The sequence below is a fragment of the Chroicocephalus ridibundus genome, chromosome 2 (assembly GCF_963924245.1).
Source record: "Chroicocephalus ridibundus chromosome 2, bChrRid1.1, whole genome shotgun sequence".
Classification (NCBI taxonomy): Eukaryota; Metazoa; Chordata; class Aves; order Charadriiformes; family Laridae; genus Chroicocephalus; species Chroicocephalus ridibundus.
Window position 1 is genome coordinate 118,375,208 of NC_086285.1, and position 15,801 is coordinate 118,391,008.

Below are 15,801 nucleotides of genomic sequence, written 5' to 3' on the forward strand. Positions count from 1 at the left end.
CTGAAAACTGATTAAGATGCAACTCCTGCTGTTCTGCAATTCCACAGCAATCTGTGGTTCCACACAGTATTGAGACTATAAAAAGGAGTAAGAAAAGGTTCAAGGGGGCAGCCAGAACTAGCTAGTTTTGTTTGCCAGCAAGACAAAGACCTAGCTGGCCTAGAGAAACATGTAATCATACTGCTTACCGAACACAGTATAAGAAGTGAGTGTGGTAGTCAGCATAGACAAAGAACTCATCCCCAATAGTGTGATCTAGTACAGAATGACTGTTCTGGAAGTAGTTCAGTACACTTAGTATAGTGCAGTTGTTGTTGTAGGGAGCAAGAGGAGCCAGGCAGATGTCTTTCAGCATTACAGTCTCATTGTCAAAAGAGGCGGTTATGTTGACAATAGCATCCTGCAAATCCAGAACCTTGAAAAAAACATAAATAAATCATAGTTTAAGAGCAGCACAAGAAAGCATTTCCCTTACAAGACACAACTTAAGTGCATGCTATATTCCCGTAAATTTCCAACAGCAGTGGCACATATCAATAGAAGCACATGACTAAATCTCATTATTTCTGTCTTCACACTAAGAATACTTAAGTGGGACTTATCTTGCAAGTCTACCTCTAATAGAAGAGGTTAAAAGTTTTCAGCAAAAAGCTTTTATAGTAAGACTAGTATTTTTAATATGTGAATATCTAGCAATTGTTTTGATGGACACATGGCATTACAGATGGAAGCCAACTCCATATGGTTATACCTGTTAGGTATGTTTAGGTCTTTCCTCTTGGGAAGTCCCAATTACCTGATGGAGAATGTCTTTCCTAAGTGGAGGCCCAAAAGGTACATCTGCTCCAGATGGATAGGGTGAATAGGTGTCTGGATGACTGTTTGGCGCTTGAATAATAAGTTGTTCAGTACGAAAGAAAGGCCCGAAGTGTGTGTCAAAGTACTCCTTCTCCTTACGAGCTTGGCTGCTTGGGGCTGACCAGAGATCTACAGGGTTTGTAGTTGCTTTAATGTACACGAAGCCTGAGCAGCACATTGCAATGAAGACCACGGAGAAAAGGATAACAGGACGTGGATTTCTGACACAGAAAGCTCCCCATGATGTGAATGTCATCCTTAGGCCATTCTCAAACCTTTCACCAAGCCTTTCACCACAGGTAACTTTTCCTGTAACAGCAAGAAGTAAACAGTAAGTGTTTGAGAAGTCAGTTAAGCAGCATTCTCCTGAAGTCCATTAGGAAAGATTAAATTTTATTCTAGCTGTGTTTGTAGTAAGCACCAGAAACAACGTCTACACTGACAAGTGAGACCCAGGGACACAATCCCTGATTGAGATCAAGGGGGCAGAAACCAGCTTGTACCTAACCCTGCCCCTTCTAATGCAAAATTATCGTTGACAGCAGTGGGCACAGCAAATAAAGGCAGGAAGCAGCTAAAAGATACATAAGCATTATAATGAGCTACCTCAGCTGCTACACAAATTAAACTACAGTTCTTTCAGAGCATGCTTTGAATGGATATGTGGATGGCTCAGTAAGTGATCAAATTGATTTTAGCATCATGTTGCCACCTTCATCCCCAGCTACAAAGCACTTCAGAACTTCCTATTAGCATAGATAGGCCCCACAGACTGCGCAACCAGGGCTTTCAGCATCCAGCAGAATATGGTTAAGTACTGCTCTAAGAGAAGAGAGATACCAGCCAAAAAAACTGAAATAAAGCCCTGTAAAAATGGATTACGTGGCCTAACAAAGCTAAAATTCCAGAGCCCATCCACAGGAAGGAGATGCACTTAAGCTGAGTTTCTAATAAATCTATTACTCTTAGCCAAGACATACCATTGTCACGATGGGAATTCACAGAAAAGGCTACATTGCTGTCAATTGGTGTGTACTCTGAGACAAAGTGCCGCCTCCTGCAAGACAAAAAGATATGTTACCCTGCTCCCCTAAAAAGATATCTTTTGGGGTTTGTTCAGTAAGAATACAGTCCAATGCTAGCAATAAATTTGATATCCCCCTACACCTATCCACTCAAGAACAGCAATCTCCAGCTTTATGATTCTTTGGAACAACTTACAGTCTTGTTGGCTGTCTTAATAAACTTTTCCAGCTTGGATCAAGCAAACATTCTTTACACATATTTAGAAGATCAGTAGCATTAAGAGCACAGAGAAACTCTTTAAATTGGTCATAACTTAAGTAACAAACATTTGCAAGAGATTTCTATATTAGAAATACTTCTCTAGTCAAACTGCTTAAGTTACACCTACTCAGCCTGAAGAAAGGGTGAAGCCAGAATAAGGAACGTAAGGTACTTTGTTCCCGTCCTGAAGACAAGGAAGTTACAGCACAGAACACTTATGACAGACTTATATTGCTTATACTCATTTCTGATACCTGGAGCAGAAGATAAATTCAGTAGCCTCCTCATGGTAATCTAATCAGACCTCCAATTATGGCAGGATGTTTTGGGCTATGAACCAGACAGATCAAACAACCTCACCAGTTCATGTAGTTTACTATAAACATTGCCCAGCAAAATAAGGCTGCTGAGCACATTGTAAGTTTGTTGTACCCACTACCCTTTTGAACACAGATTTAATTCTTATTATACAGCAATTTCAGATTCCTGGTCATAATTGAACAATATTAAAGTTGCACTGAAAGGTACCACCATGCTTAAGGATATTAGATAGTGGAAGCCTCTGGAAAATGTTATTAAGAATTACTAATAGGTTTCCACTGCTCCAGATTGCTAGCACACCCACACCAAAGCATTTACAGCTACTTCTGCACTTTACACATAGTATAGATGTATCACATAGCACTGGCTGCCCCTTGCTTTACAAAATGCTATAATTACTAGAAGCTCAGCCTCTGTTTATTTCTTTCAAAATCAGAGACTACGGAAAGTATTCATGATTTAATTTGCAATAGGGCAGTGATTGTTTTGTTAGAAGTATTAGTCTGCAGAAAAGCTATGTTACAATTCTACATTGCTGCCAATACTAGATCTTGCTCTCTCCCACTGATGCTGAATTGAGTTCCTACAATCCCACCACCTTTAAGTCAAACTTTTACTGATTCTTTCCCCCTCAGCCACATCTCCTAACGTAAGTATGGTGTGCTATCCATGCAGCAGTGTTTAACAACAGAAGTAACGGAGACTTTGACGAAACACTGCCTGCAGTAAACAGGCCTCTCCATCACTGGAATTTTCCAGCGCATTCCAGTTACAACTTAAGGAACAAGTGATTTGAGGAAGAAAATAGGACTGCATTTTTACTTAGTCATATGGGTTCTCCAAGATACTAGTTTGTTAGTGTACTGACCTAGTCTTAAGCATTGTAAGATGCCACAGCTTCCAGAGAAGACTGACATTTGAACATGAAGGTAGTTCACTGGTCCTGGAAGACAGTGCTCTGGTATCTTCATATATACCATCCAGGAACAGACACAGCTAAACTGAGACTTTACTCTTTACCACAGAGGCTTAATGTCAATCAGATGAAGCAGATATATGCATTTCCCCAGACTTTTGTGTACTTTCAAGTCCTTGCTTATGAAAGTTGTAGATTTGCGTATTTGATCCTGTAGCTACAGACAATATTAGAGTTGCGCATCAACTAAACCAACTTCTGCACTCAACTTTGTACCATACGGTTTTAAGTGTTAGAACACTCCCTGTAAGTATAAGCATCTGCCCAGAATATGACTTTTGGTTGTGTGAAAGAGTAGAGACATAAGCATTCTGCCCTGGGAAAACAAGTTTTCACAGAAAAGACAACTGACTTTCAGAGCTGAGCATTTTTGAATGCTTTACCTGTAACACCAGACTCCAAAAACTAGTGCAAAAAATATGAGTAGAAATCCCATGTAGGAGATCCACATGATGACATACACAGCATCCAAACCAAACAAAAGCCAAGGAGCAGGTGATGGTGGGGGTTGAGGTTTTGGACCACAAACAATTGAACAGTCCTGACAGCTGCATGGTCCTGTCGAATCATCCATAGACTCATTACAGCCTTTGGTAGCATTGTTCATAGGATTCATTCCATGGACAGGAACATCTATGACAAATCACAAGTTGCAGAGCCAGTTTACTACTGGTAAAAATTCAGGACCTTGACAACACAAGTTTTCCATTTAAATGGGTTTACCCTTTCTATGGAAGCCCCTAGCCTCTATGGAGTAACTTTGCTTGGTCTTACAGCTGAAGAAGCTACTGCCTTTTCTACAGCGGGTAACAACTACTTATAGTTGTCTACTAACTAAATGACTGGTCATATTTCAGAACACTTCAGTCTGTAAAACTAATAAGCACATACTTCTGTCATCCCAGCAATGATGTGTCACCCCCCTCATCTGTTCAGATTGTGAAACATGTAACAATTTCCTTACAAAGAAATCCTCAAGGATCAGAGTACTGCCAAGGAATATAAGGTAACCAGTTGCCTAAGCTCAGTCCATGCCTTAAGGAGTTTTAGATATCTATATAGCAAGAAGCTGCATACAAAGCAAGTGCAAAGTATGACTTCCAAGCAGAAATCCAAAGAGATCATCAGTTTATCCTACATTGCTTTGAAAGCCTCTGGATGCAGACATTCCTTGCTAGGCAGCTGTTTAACAACTCAGTATACTAGCTATAGTACACAGCCTTCGACAGAGGCTTCAGAGGCAAGGACTACACAGTTTCTTACCTGAAAAGATAGGAATAATGCTGAAAGGAGTTTGTCCATTGTCTTTACTAAACATGTACTCAATCCAGTTGGTCGCATTGCAGTCCTTGACATCCTTCCCACACAGCAGCCCCAGCGCTTTAACATTACTTGATGGAGCCTCCACATCTTTACAGGCATTATACATTGCTAGGGAGAGTCCATGAAGACAGAAGAGTCATTAAATCAATGTTATTATTTGAGTAAGCATTCCAAGTATTTCCAATAATTAAAGACTCACCAAGTTCAAGGAACGTGCTTATAGCTTTCAAGAAGAAACACTAAGATAGTGAAATAATGCTTTCAGTTGTATTTACAGTATTCAAGGTTGCAATGCTTTGTTACAGCTATCTTATTCTGCATAGGCCACCTTTATCTGCATTATGCAAAAACTACTTTACTGTTTGAGAGGGAAAAATACTTAATATAAAGCTCCTTTCAGGGAAAGTTATGACAAATATTTAAGGTACTTGTGACCTGTAGGCCACATATGACTTTCAAGTGTCTCAATTTGATTAACGGTTGCCACACAAAGTGTACAAAGATTGAATTAATGCTTCAAGCTTGCTATATAACCAAAATACAACCCAAATTTGTTTGTTCTTCAAAAAAACTTTGAATTTGGCAAAGGACTAGAACAGTCCATTTCAAGAGAAGCAAGTGCCTCTTAGAAAGCCACTCTAGTGCACCGTGTACAAACTTTACTACCACACTTGCCAGACAGTTTCAATATTGGGTAGGTTTTAGACATTCAGTATTTGGTAACAACTTAATTTTTCTGAAGTTCAAGTCAGAGGTATCAGCTATTAACCACTTGTATAGATGTCCAGTCTCAGCTGAGTCTTCAAAAAACACTTGTTAGTAACGGTGTCGGTGCAACATCTCCCACCCAGGCAGAAGTTAGTATTCCAGCAGTTTCCAGGGGACCTATGGTAGCTATTCAATGCCTCAAACTTCAAAAGACAGTCAGAGAGATGTTTCCGGCTCCCAATTCTTCCTGCAAAAGCATTAGTCTTGTTACCTTGACAAAATCCCAGGCAAATTAACACACTGTTCACTCACCATTTGCAAAGCGTTCTCCAATAAAGTACTGCAGCTCTGTAATGCTACTTTTGTTCTCTTTTAAAACTGGATCAGAATACGGTATGGTGCTTGTAACATTCAAAAAGTCAGACTGATAGGGACTGCAAGTCAGTTCACAGAAAAGGTTTATCAAGTTGTAAAAACACGATGGACATCTGGAATAGGAAAGTCAACAACAATCAGATTAAGAGGTAAAGATGCAAGGCATATTTTATCTGACCTACACAGCAAGCATAAACATTCTGCTCAGAGTTACAGAACAAAATATTTAAATTCTGCAAGTTTTCAATTAGCAATACAACATTAGTTGGTGCTTAAAATTGCTTAATATTCATCAGTAGCATCAACATAATTCACTAGCAAAATTGCCTACCTCAAATAGCAGATACAAACAGTTTTACCAGAATTTGAAGGAAAACTTAACTGCTGTCAGCAGGAAGACTTCTGTTAGAACAAGATGACTGAACTATATGTCACTCTCTTCTGAAGGCTTCATTACAAATTACAGTAGCTTGAGACAAATAAAGGTAATGTTTATTCTACCAACTAACTCAGTCTAGACGACAAGTATTGTTTCATGAAATTACAGCCTCCTGATATGGATGAGGAAGTCTCCGAGAGCTTGCATCAATAAGCTTTTAAATAAAATTAACACCTTTTCTACAGTCTACTTGAACAGCAGAGTCTTAATGTGCTTTCCTATTACGTTACAAAGCTCTAGTTGTTTTGCCATTCATTAGCATACCTGGAGAGAAACTGCAGAGGCAGCTGCAAGTTGTTTTTCAAAGTCTGAAGCTGATGAACATCACAGCAAGTGCTAACATTGCCGAAGAATAAACCTGGACAGAGTTCCTTAAATAAACACAGTATTGAGATCAGGGGGGAGGAAGGAAAAGCATGTTTAAGACTTCAGAACTCATATCATAGGTTCTGCTTCAGCATATTTCAGAAGACAGTGGCTGTTGATGTGGGAGATGCATAGAAAAAAAATAATCAGTCTAGCCAATATGATTCTTTAGAGAATGGGAAGAAGAATCACTTCTTTTATTCAAGGCATCACTTCCTTTTAAAAAGCTCCTTCAGATGATCTTTAGTCACCAGGGTCTATATATAGAATGATAACAGTATTCAAGAGTCTACTAGTAAAAGGACAACACATGTTTATCCAAGTTTAAAGTATTCCTGCAGCTTATCCTCTACTATACCTTTAGTATCAGATCCTAAAGTCTCAGAAAGCAAGACACTAACCACAAAATCATCAATTACCTGGATGAGCTATTTCATGATCAGTTTACAGAAAAGACAAATGCATTTAATACAAGTATAACTGATAGTAACATACAAGAACTGTACATTAAGTCTTCAGAAACAGTACAACACAGTACATAGCTCTGCTACATATTTAAGTCACTCCTGCCACCAGACAACCATTGTTTATAGCTATTTCACACTCTAAAGCTTTGAACTATCATCTGCAAGAAGGCAAGTCTGGCAATATCATCCTATATGGTGCATCAATTTCACAAACTCTATTTGTTGTTTTGTTCACTTTGACAGCTAAAGCCCAGATATGGAAATAAGGCCTCACACCAGGCACAGTTAAGGAGAGAACTTTGTGCAAATTTGCTCCACTTGAATGAGTGTCAGTTACTGCCTTCCTATTTAAGGAAGATATCAGGAATGATCAGTTGATGGAAAACATAGTTTAGTCTTGACCTTTAGAAATCAGAAGTGCATAACTGCAGAATGTATCATGGTTTGGAATAGTCCAAAAAAAGTCTGACTAAAGAGTGGTTAAACCAGTGAGGGAAATACGCAGGAAAGTGAACCAATCTTATATTTAAGGTTATGTTTGTGAAAGCCTGTAATCACATCTGTTGGAGACGGGGCTACAAGCTATACCTCAAACATCAGAGATAGTCTGTTCACTTTCTCATTGAGAAAGCTTAAGATCATAGTGCAGGTCCCACAGAACTCAGGACAGATTTCTAAAGTGTAGGAGAATTATATTTTAGCAGCAGACTTCCAAAAGAAGCTCACCTGCATTAAGTCATAGCCATCCTCTGGTAGTGGTAGTGGTGGTCCATCATATGCACAGTTGTATCTCTTGTCTCCAGAAGCAATTCCACATTCCCCATACCAGACACACAATTGTGGAAGTACCTAACCAACACGAGATAATTGATTAACTGAAAGGAAGAGGTGCCAAATTCCTCAGCTATTGTCGAGTTTATGTGCTACCATTCCAAAAGTCATTTACAATCCAGATAACTTCCTGCTAATTTAAACATCAGCACATACCGCATAAAACTCCCATTAACAAAAGCACGTGTTTTTGACACACTGCACATCACCACTGATCTCCAGTTCAGTTCCCCACCCTTCCTTGCCTAGTCTAGAAACAGGAAGTGCACTGACTATAGTTAAGGCCAAGTATAAGTGTTACTTAAGAAAAATCTAAATACTTGAAAAGCATCTCCAAATATAAGGCAGTGTACAAAACAATTTGTTCATGCAAGACAAAGCATATGATTAGTGGGTTAAACTGTCACTTTAGAGCACATGAGTCAGTGTACATGGAAAGAAGTGTATTGCTTATATGCAATATTTCAGTTCCTCCTGCCACTTTTTAATCCTTCTTGCAAACTCAGTCACCTACAGTGGCAGACTGAGGAAGTGGCAGCATAAACAGGATTCTGAAGAACATCACAGCTCTGCACTCGCCATAGAATACCATGTATTGTCAATATCAAAGGATTCTCTCCATCACCACTTTCGGGCCTAAGCATGCAACATTCAAATAGACTTACAGTGCTAAGTAAAAAGAAAAAAGCTTCAAGTCTCATTTTAAAGAGGTTTTGACTTAAGGGACTATTGAAAAATTCAGAAATCAGTTCTTTATTACATGCATAAAATAAAGAAAGGAAGTTGAAAGAGGACAATGGCACTTTGCCAGCCTTGTACTTTTGTTCGGTGATATTGACACCAAGACATCTGAAGCACTAAAACAGAATATTTATTCTGAAAATTAAGACTTGCAATAGCAAAAGTTATTTTCAGCAAAAGCTTTAAGACAGCTCCAAGGCTTTCCCATGCACCTGGGCTGCAAGTGCAAAGCAGACTGCATAAACATTTTGTACACTTCTACCAGCTCTGATCAGAAGTTTGCATGGTACATTTTGAGAGATAACTGACCTATTTTCATCTCCTGAACAGCCTTGACCTAGCATTTTTAGGAACACCAAATGCTTACACTGCAAGGTCAGACTGCTGTGCTTTGTGCTTGACCATGAACAACATTGTTTACTGACCAGAGAGGCCCCTGAAAGGCTGTATTCATACTACCCAACAGCTATCCAGAATTACAATGCCTCTGCAACATCCATTTTTGTGCTGAACAACATTGACAGTACTTCTCAAAGTATATCAGTAATTGGTTTGGGGTTTTTTGGGGTTTTTTTTGTTTGTTTTTTTAAATCAGGGACAATAATCATCACCAATGTATCTGACCCTGTTAAAATTGTTTTTCCTTTAACTTAGGCAACATAGCCCAATTCAAAGTTACTCACTATAAGCCAGGTCCAAAAGTCACTGTAAATACCACTTACCTAGTTCACTAAGTATCACCATATTCTTACATCCAAGTTGGAAAGCATCCCTTAAGATTGCACATGTGAACATTGGATGTTTATCACCAGCATAAGCCAGAAAGTTAAAATCCTATAACTTGGAGACTGTTTACAGAAACTACATTGTAAATTTGTTCAATGCAACAAATTAATCTGAGAAGTCGATGCTTCTTTGGTGTGAATTTATAAGTCACTATCTTCACCTCTGCTTTCTCACACCTGTATACCCCAGTTTTAATAGCAAACAATCTACTAGTGAGGAAAGAAGATGGTTTAGTGTTTGTATGTACCAGCATTAGAAGTGAATTAATCATCTTTTCATGAAGAGGCACAGATACATTGCTATTCTTGCAAAAGGGCAAAGAATTTTAAGCTGCTTACTACAGCCCATGAGAACAGGATCAGGTATTTCTTCAGTATCAGGCTGGCTTCCATGTTTAGTCTACAACGGTTTGTAATCATACTTTCTATGAATGCTTTCTAAGAAAACATTTCCTATGCTTCATTGAGTCTTGCTATCTAACACTTCTTAATTTTTAAACCCTACAAAATTATCAACCTACTATTTTCAGAAAGACACAGTTTCTTCCAGAGTGGAAAGTGTGGTAAAACTAGTAATGCAGTTACTAGTTATGAAAAATCCCACCACTTATCAGGGTACTTCTCACATAGAAAATCTTAAAGTAAATTTCAGTTACATCAGGCTGACTGATAGTTCTATTGTTTTAAAAATGCTATCTGTATTTCAAGGTAACACTTCCTTGCTTATAACTACACAAATACAAAATAAAATACAGGCTGTATTATGTCTATAAGTTTACCTACAAGGCTTTTTGACATTGTTTTTGAGACAGAAAATAAAGCAACTTACTTGCACATGACACTTGGTCATGCACCAAAAATTATTCAGCTAAACACACAAGAAAAAGCAAGATGAGGTGTTTCAGACTAGTGTTAGTTTACACTTGTAATTTGAATAAAGAATTTAGAAACATATTGCTTAAGTTCCACATCAATAAAAGCTACAATGGAAAAACCAACATGTTTATTACTCAAACTTTCAGCCTGTTTAGAAGAGCTGAACCAATCAATTACTTTTAACTACTGAAAGAGCACTTAGACCTACAGCTGAGAGTTTGAATACTCTATTTCAATATTAACACCAAGAATTCGATTTCAGAGGCAATCTAAGATTAAATATTTATGCCATGACTTAGCAGGATCTCACTAATAAGAGTCTGAATTTGTTTCCTGAATCAGTAAGCTTTGGTGATCCTTGATTCACAATGATTGAACCTTTGTTCAACCCCTGTAAATCAAGGATCACCAAATCACTTGAAGTCAGTGACCTAAAGTCACCAACACAGCTCTCAGACATTAACAAGTCAGTAGCATGCTCATCGCAGAGTCAGCCACAAAATATGTGAGAGGGCTTGTGTCCTAGGGTTCAGACAGTACTCAGGGATACTACTAGTAACTAAGTAACTACTCTATAACCACTGATAAGATCTAGGTTGAAGTTCTTCCCCCTAGTTCTTCTCTAGTAAAAGCTAGAGTAAGTTGCAAAAAAAGACAAGTACTTTGCTCTTTCCATTCTTTCAGAAGAACATTCCTACACTGGTAGGAAGAGATAGGGATGAGTCAGTGTGGTTGTAAATAAGTCACAGTTAACAAAGCTACTGCTTGCAGAGTCAGACTTTCAAGTCACTTAAGATTTGGGCAAACAATCATCTTTCTTAAATGGGTGAAAGCCCTCCAAGTCCCAAAATTAACAGAGAAATGCTGTATTGAACCCAACTGCCTTCTAAAAAGGTGAGATACTCCATAAGACTAACACAGGGTTGGGCTTTGGTTTTGTTTGTTTGTTTTTGTTGATTGTTGGGGCTTTTTTAAAATCACATTGCTAAGTGTTCTGTATTTTAAAATGGGACTTTCCCAAGTGCTTTACAAAGCAATAGCAACATAACCTTAGATTAAGGCTGTTCCCTCCTGCCGCCAGCACAGCATAGAAACCATCTAGCAGTATACAAACATTAGCCTTCAGTATGTCCCCCGAGTTCAGAAGAGTGTATTCTGACTTCTCATAGACATGTTCTATTTGAAGAGAAATCTCACCTCAGGTCAGAGCTCCAGGAACCCTAATAAAGAACTTGCACACAAGCAAGTATGGACATTTCATGACTATTTGCATTCTACAAAGGTTCTGTTACAGTTCTCTGGTTCCCAGGCATCATTGTTTATTTGCAATAAAATTAATGTTCCAACAGATCATAAACACATTTACTTCAGCTGAAGTTCCTTCAACTGCATGTTGAAACAGATCAATAACCTTCAATGCTTCCAGCAACATTAGCCATCACCAACAATGAATATGTAGCTGTTAAGCAAAGAACAATGATGATATTGTACACAGAAACAGCAACTATTTGTAGTCTTGCAAATACCAGATGACAAGTGAACATTGTTTGGCTCTCCAAATTAAGATTACTAATGTATGGAAAAGGCAATAGCATCAGACACAGCTGTTTCCCCTTCCTTCATCTAGGATGGTACATCTGGGATCTTGCAGGGCAAGAAGAAAGATTCCAGGAAACAGCATACTCTTCCCCCTGCCTCCACCATAATATCTAGTCCACATCACACTGAACAGCTGATATTGCCCACTAGGTCAAGAAACTGAGTTCTAGGGAAAAACAATACCATTTTACCCCTAATAAATAGCAAGACTGGTTTATGGAAATAGGTTGAGTTTGCAGATCTGCCCCAGAAGTTGCACATAACCTCACTGCCCTCCCTATGAGAGGGGGAGGTCCAAGGACTAAAGGAAACTTTACAGGCTTAATTCCTAGTCTTACTTTGTCTCTTTCAGTAACTTGTTCAGAGACAGCCAAATTCAGAGACAACCTTTGTCTGCCAAGCTCCTCTTGCTTCTTTGCTCATAGGTAAGGGACTGTTCCCTTTCAGACAGAAAAATCATTGGCTACTCCTGATCAGGCAAAGCAAGCCCTGGTTCTGGAGCTATCCAAGCACACTTCACAAGTCACAGGGAAGCCTGGGTCAAGTAGGAGGAGAAAGTTGCAATAATGATAATAGCCATCAGTATCTGTGGGAACAAGCTGGTGTTAGCTGACAATGATTAATTGGGAAAATACACACTTACTGCACACATGATCAGAAACCACAGGGCCCCAAACTAGCAGCTGTCTGCAACTAAGGCCATCTGCACCAAAATACCTCTGACACCCTGCAGGGGAATAGCAATAATACTGCAAAACACTTAGATTGTTTTGTCTACTATCCAGCAAAATACTATTCAGTTCTACCAGCCATTCCCTTCAGTCACCTCTCCCCTTCTAAGAAGGCACCCTCACTTTCCACCCAGAAAGACTATGAACAAGTCACTCCTGATTTTCCAGGAAGTAACTTAAGTAAAGTGGTTCCTGTCTTTTTCTGAAGCCATATTGTCATCCCTGCCAAGCAAGTTGCTCCACACAGGCTTTTCAGAACTTCATGCCCAAGGTCAGGTAACATTGCATTGCAGGCCACTTGGCAAGTCTGAAACAGAGCAGCATCTGCCATTGACATCTTCCCATAGGATTTCAGAAACTCAAATATATCCTACAGCTCGGGATCCCAGCTGCTACTAGGAAACCTGTGTCTAACCTTGCTTAGCCACTAATTTGACAGCCTGTGTTTTAGTATAATTATATAAGGATAAACTGAAACAGCTGCCATTAAGCACACAAGATGCCACCCAGTACATTGGGATGCTCATAAAAGAACAATTTCAAGACTTCATCCTCCTCTAAGTTCACATTCAGAAACGGAACTAAAGGAGCCAAGATTTTCAATGTAGTTCTCAGGTTGTATTAATGGGTAGTTCACTATCAACTAGTAACAGGTTAGCTGGCAAAAGTCATGTATCATGCACTGTTCAGAGTGAAAGATGCATCCTATACAGGCTGAACACTTCAAGTTCATTGTGAAATTGTATGTAACGGAAGGATTGCAAACTGAAATGCCACTCTAGTCCACCGACTTCTTTAAAAAGAAGAAACATGACACTTTGGTTTATACACACTACAACCAAAAGCATGAGAACGTCACACAAGTATACTTGAGAGAGAGAACAGGTTCACCTTCACAATGCTTCTCTTCTGCAACCATCTAACACTATATAAGCTCAGTTTAACTGAAGGACCAGCTTCTCTTTGAAAGATATCCAGGTCCACTTTGTGGAGTGTTAGGCTATAAGTAAGAATTAATGGCAAAAAAATTGAATTTTGCCTTCTTACAAAACTGAAGCCTGTACGGTTAAAGTCATTTCACAGCGTTTACTTTTTATGGACCACAAAGCCACATCCTCTGCAAGGATCCCCTAAATCTTAGGGGAACTTGTTTCAAGCTCCTCTAGCCCAGTATCCTTATGTCACCTAAAGGAAAACATTTTGTCATTTTCTTACCAGCCTAGGACACACCTCATTGCTACACAATCGTACCTCCCTCCAAGAACATTACATAAAGGAGTATTGATAAGGTGTGAAGTCCATTACCTACCCACCTGGAGATCATGAGTCATTACTAAACAATCAGCTTCTCCAGTGGTAATAGAAGAATAAGTTCCTAGTGTTCTTTAGAGATTGTTTAAAGAGGACAGGATAACCTCAGCACACACACAGAATGACAAACTTGTGAGTTTAAAACTGGACCTAGAATGTGTGTTTCCAAATGGGTTAGAGAGGAGGGAAAAAAAAACCAACAACAAAACCAAAACACAAGCCACAAAGGCTTACAAGACACTCCCTGTTCCACCGGAGGAACGTAGAGTATCTCACACTTATCTTGGACTACAGTATAAACAAAAGGTGACTGAGAAAAGAGGAGTGAAGGTTTTGCACTATTTTTTTTTCCTAAAGTATAAGTCCAACTTACTCTAGTCCTTAATTTTATGGAAACACATAGTCTTAGTATTGGCACATCGACAAACAGCAGATCTTGCTACACACAGCCTATTACTCCCAGAAAGCTGTCACCTAGCACAAGAAACGCTCGGAGCAAACCGAACCAGACCGTGAGGACACATGCAAGCCTCCGCACGAGCATGTGACTGGATGGCTACTCACATGCCCGGGCCATTGCATAACCAGGGCACGCCACAGGAACGCGGCACCCCGGCCAGCCGCCGTGCGCCGTAATAGCCGGGGACAGGCACTGGGCACAAGCTGAAGTTTGCTAAAGCCCGAGCACGCCCGCTGGGGCGCCTCAGGTGCTGGCAGGCGGGCCTGCTGTGTCACCGCGCTGTCCCGCCCGGCACCCGCTCACGGAGCGGGGGAGAAGGAAAGGGAGAGCCGCACCGGGGACGAGGAGGGGACGGACAGCCCGGTACCACCCTTCAGCTGCGTGCCGCCCCGAGCCCACCGGCTTAACCCGGGACAGCCGCCTCCCTCAGCCCGCTTCCCCGCCCGGGAGACCCTCCGGCTTCAGGCACCCACCGCAGCTCCCCCCCTCCCCACGAAGCAACACCCGGGGGTGGGGGATGCCGTCGCTCCCTCTCCTCCGACAGTGCCAGGAGGCCCGGCCTCCCCCGGGAGGGACTCACCCGCACAGGCGACAGAAGCAGAAAGAAGAGGACAAGCAGGCCGAGGCCGCCCCGCCCGAGGCTGCCTTGCGGGCTCCCCATGGCGGCGCGGTCAGAGGCGCGGGGGGCCGGCGGGGCTCTCGGCCGCAACACCGAGAGGCGGTGAAGATGAGCCGGGAGGAGGAGGGGGCGGAGGCAGAGGAGAAGGAGGCGGGCGGGCGGCCGCGGCCGCGCAGGTCCGGAAGGGCTGCTCTCTCCACGCCCAGCGGTGCTGGCGGCCCCGCCACGGCCGGCCCCTTGGAGAAGCGGCGGGGCGGGAGCAGCGGGGGGAGCCGCGCCCACGCACCGCCCCCAACCGCCAACCGCAGCCAACCGCCGCCGGGCGCCACCTCCCACCGGCGGCGGGCGGGGCCGCGCCTCACGCCGCGGGCGGGACGCCCCTCAGGGGGCGGTGGCGGCGGGAGCCGCAGCCGCAGCAGGGGGTTGCCCGGCCGTGGGCGCGGGGGTCCGGCCCGGTGTCAGAGCGAAGCTGTGCCTCTCCCGGTCAGCGGCTGGGTGCGGGCGCGGGAGTGTTGATCCCGTAGTTTAAAAATGCCGAAGTCGCGTTAAAAATCCCGGTTTTGGCGAAAGCGGCTTAATTTTGCTTCGGAGTTACTAATTCATGACTTCCAAGCGTTGGTCTCACAGTGCCGTGTGGCTGCCCTAAATATGAGGGCCCGGCACCGGCCGCCGGCTAGAAAATGGCTGTCCCGGGCCTTTGGGTGCCGGTGGATGCAGCTGGCACCCGG

General features: G+C 41.7%; 1 protein-coding gene across 1 annotated transcript in view; it reads right to left on the bottom strand.

The window, feature by feature from the left end:
• NPC1 (NPC intracellular cholesterol transporter 1) overlaps window positions 1–15,219 on the bottom strand; it is a 27,996-nt gene extending 12,777 nt beyond the window's left edge. Inside the window, exons 1-9 of the mRNA XM_063326710.1 lie at window positions 15,035–15,219; window positions 7,847–7,969; window positions 6,552–6,658; window positions 5,786–5,961; window positions 4,706–4,873; window positions 3,826–4,075; window positions 1,839–1,915; window positions 797–1,167; window positions 189–415 (exon numbers count right to left, since the gene is read on the bottom strand). Of these exons, the coding sequence (XP_063182780.1) occupies window positions 189–415; window positions 797–1,167; window positions 1,839–1,915; window positions 3,826–4,075; window positions 4,706–4,873; window positions 5,786–5,961; window positions 6,552–6,658; window positions 7,847–7,969; window positions 15,035–15,115 (1,580 nt within the window). The 5' untranslated portion in view covers window positions 15,116–15,219. The remainder of the gene's footprint in view (window positions 1–188; window positions 416–796; window positions 1,168–1,838; window positions 1,916–3,825; window positions 4,076–4,705; window positions 4,874–5,785; window positions 5,962–6,551; window positions 6,659–7,846; window positions 7,970–15,034) is intronic.
• Window positions 15,220–15,801: the final 582 nt, after the last annotated feature.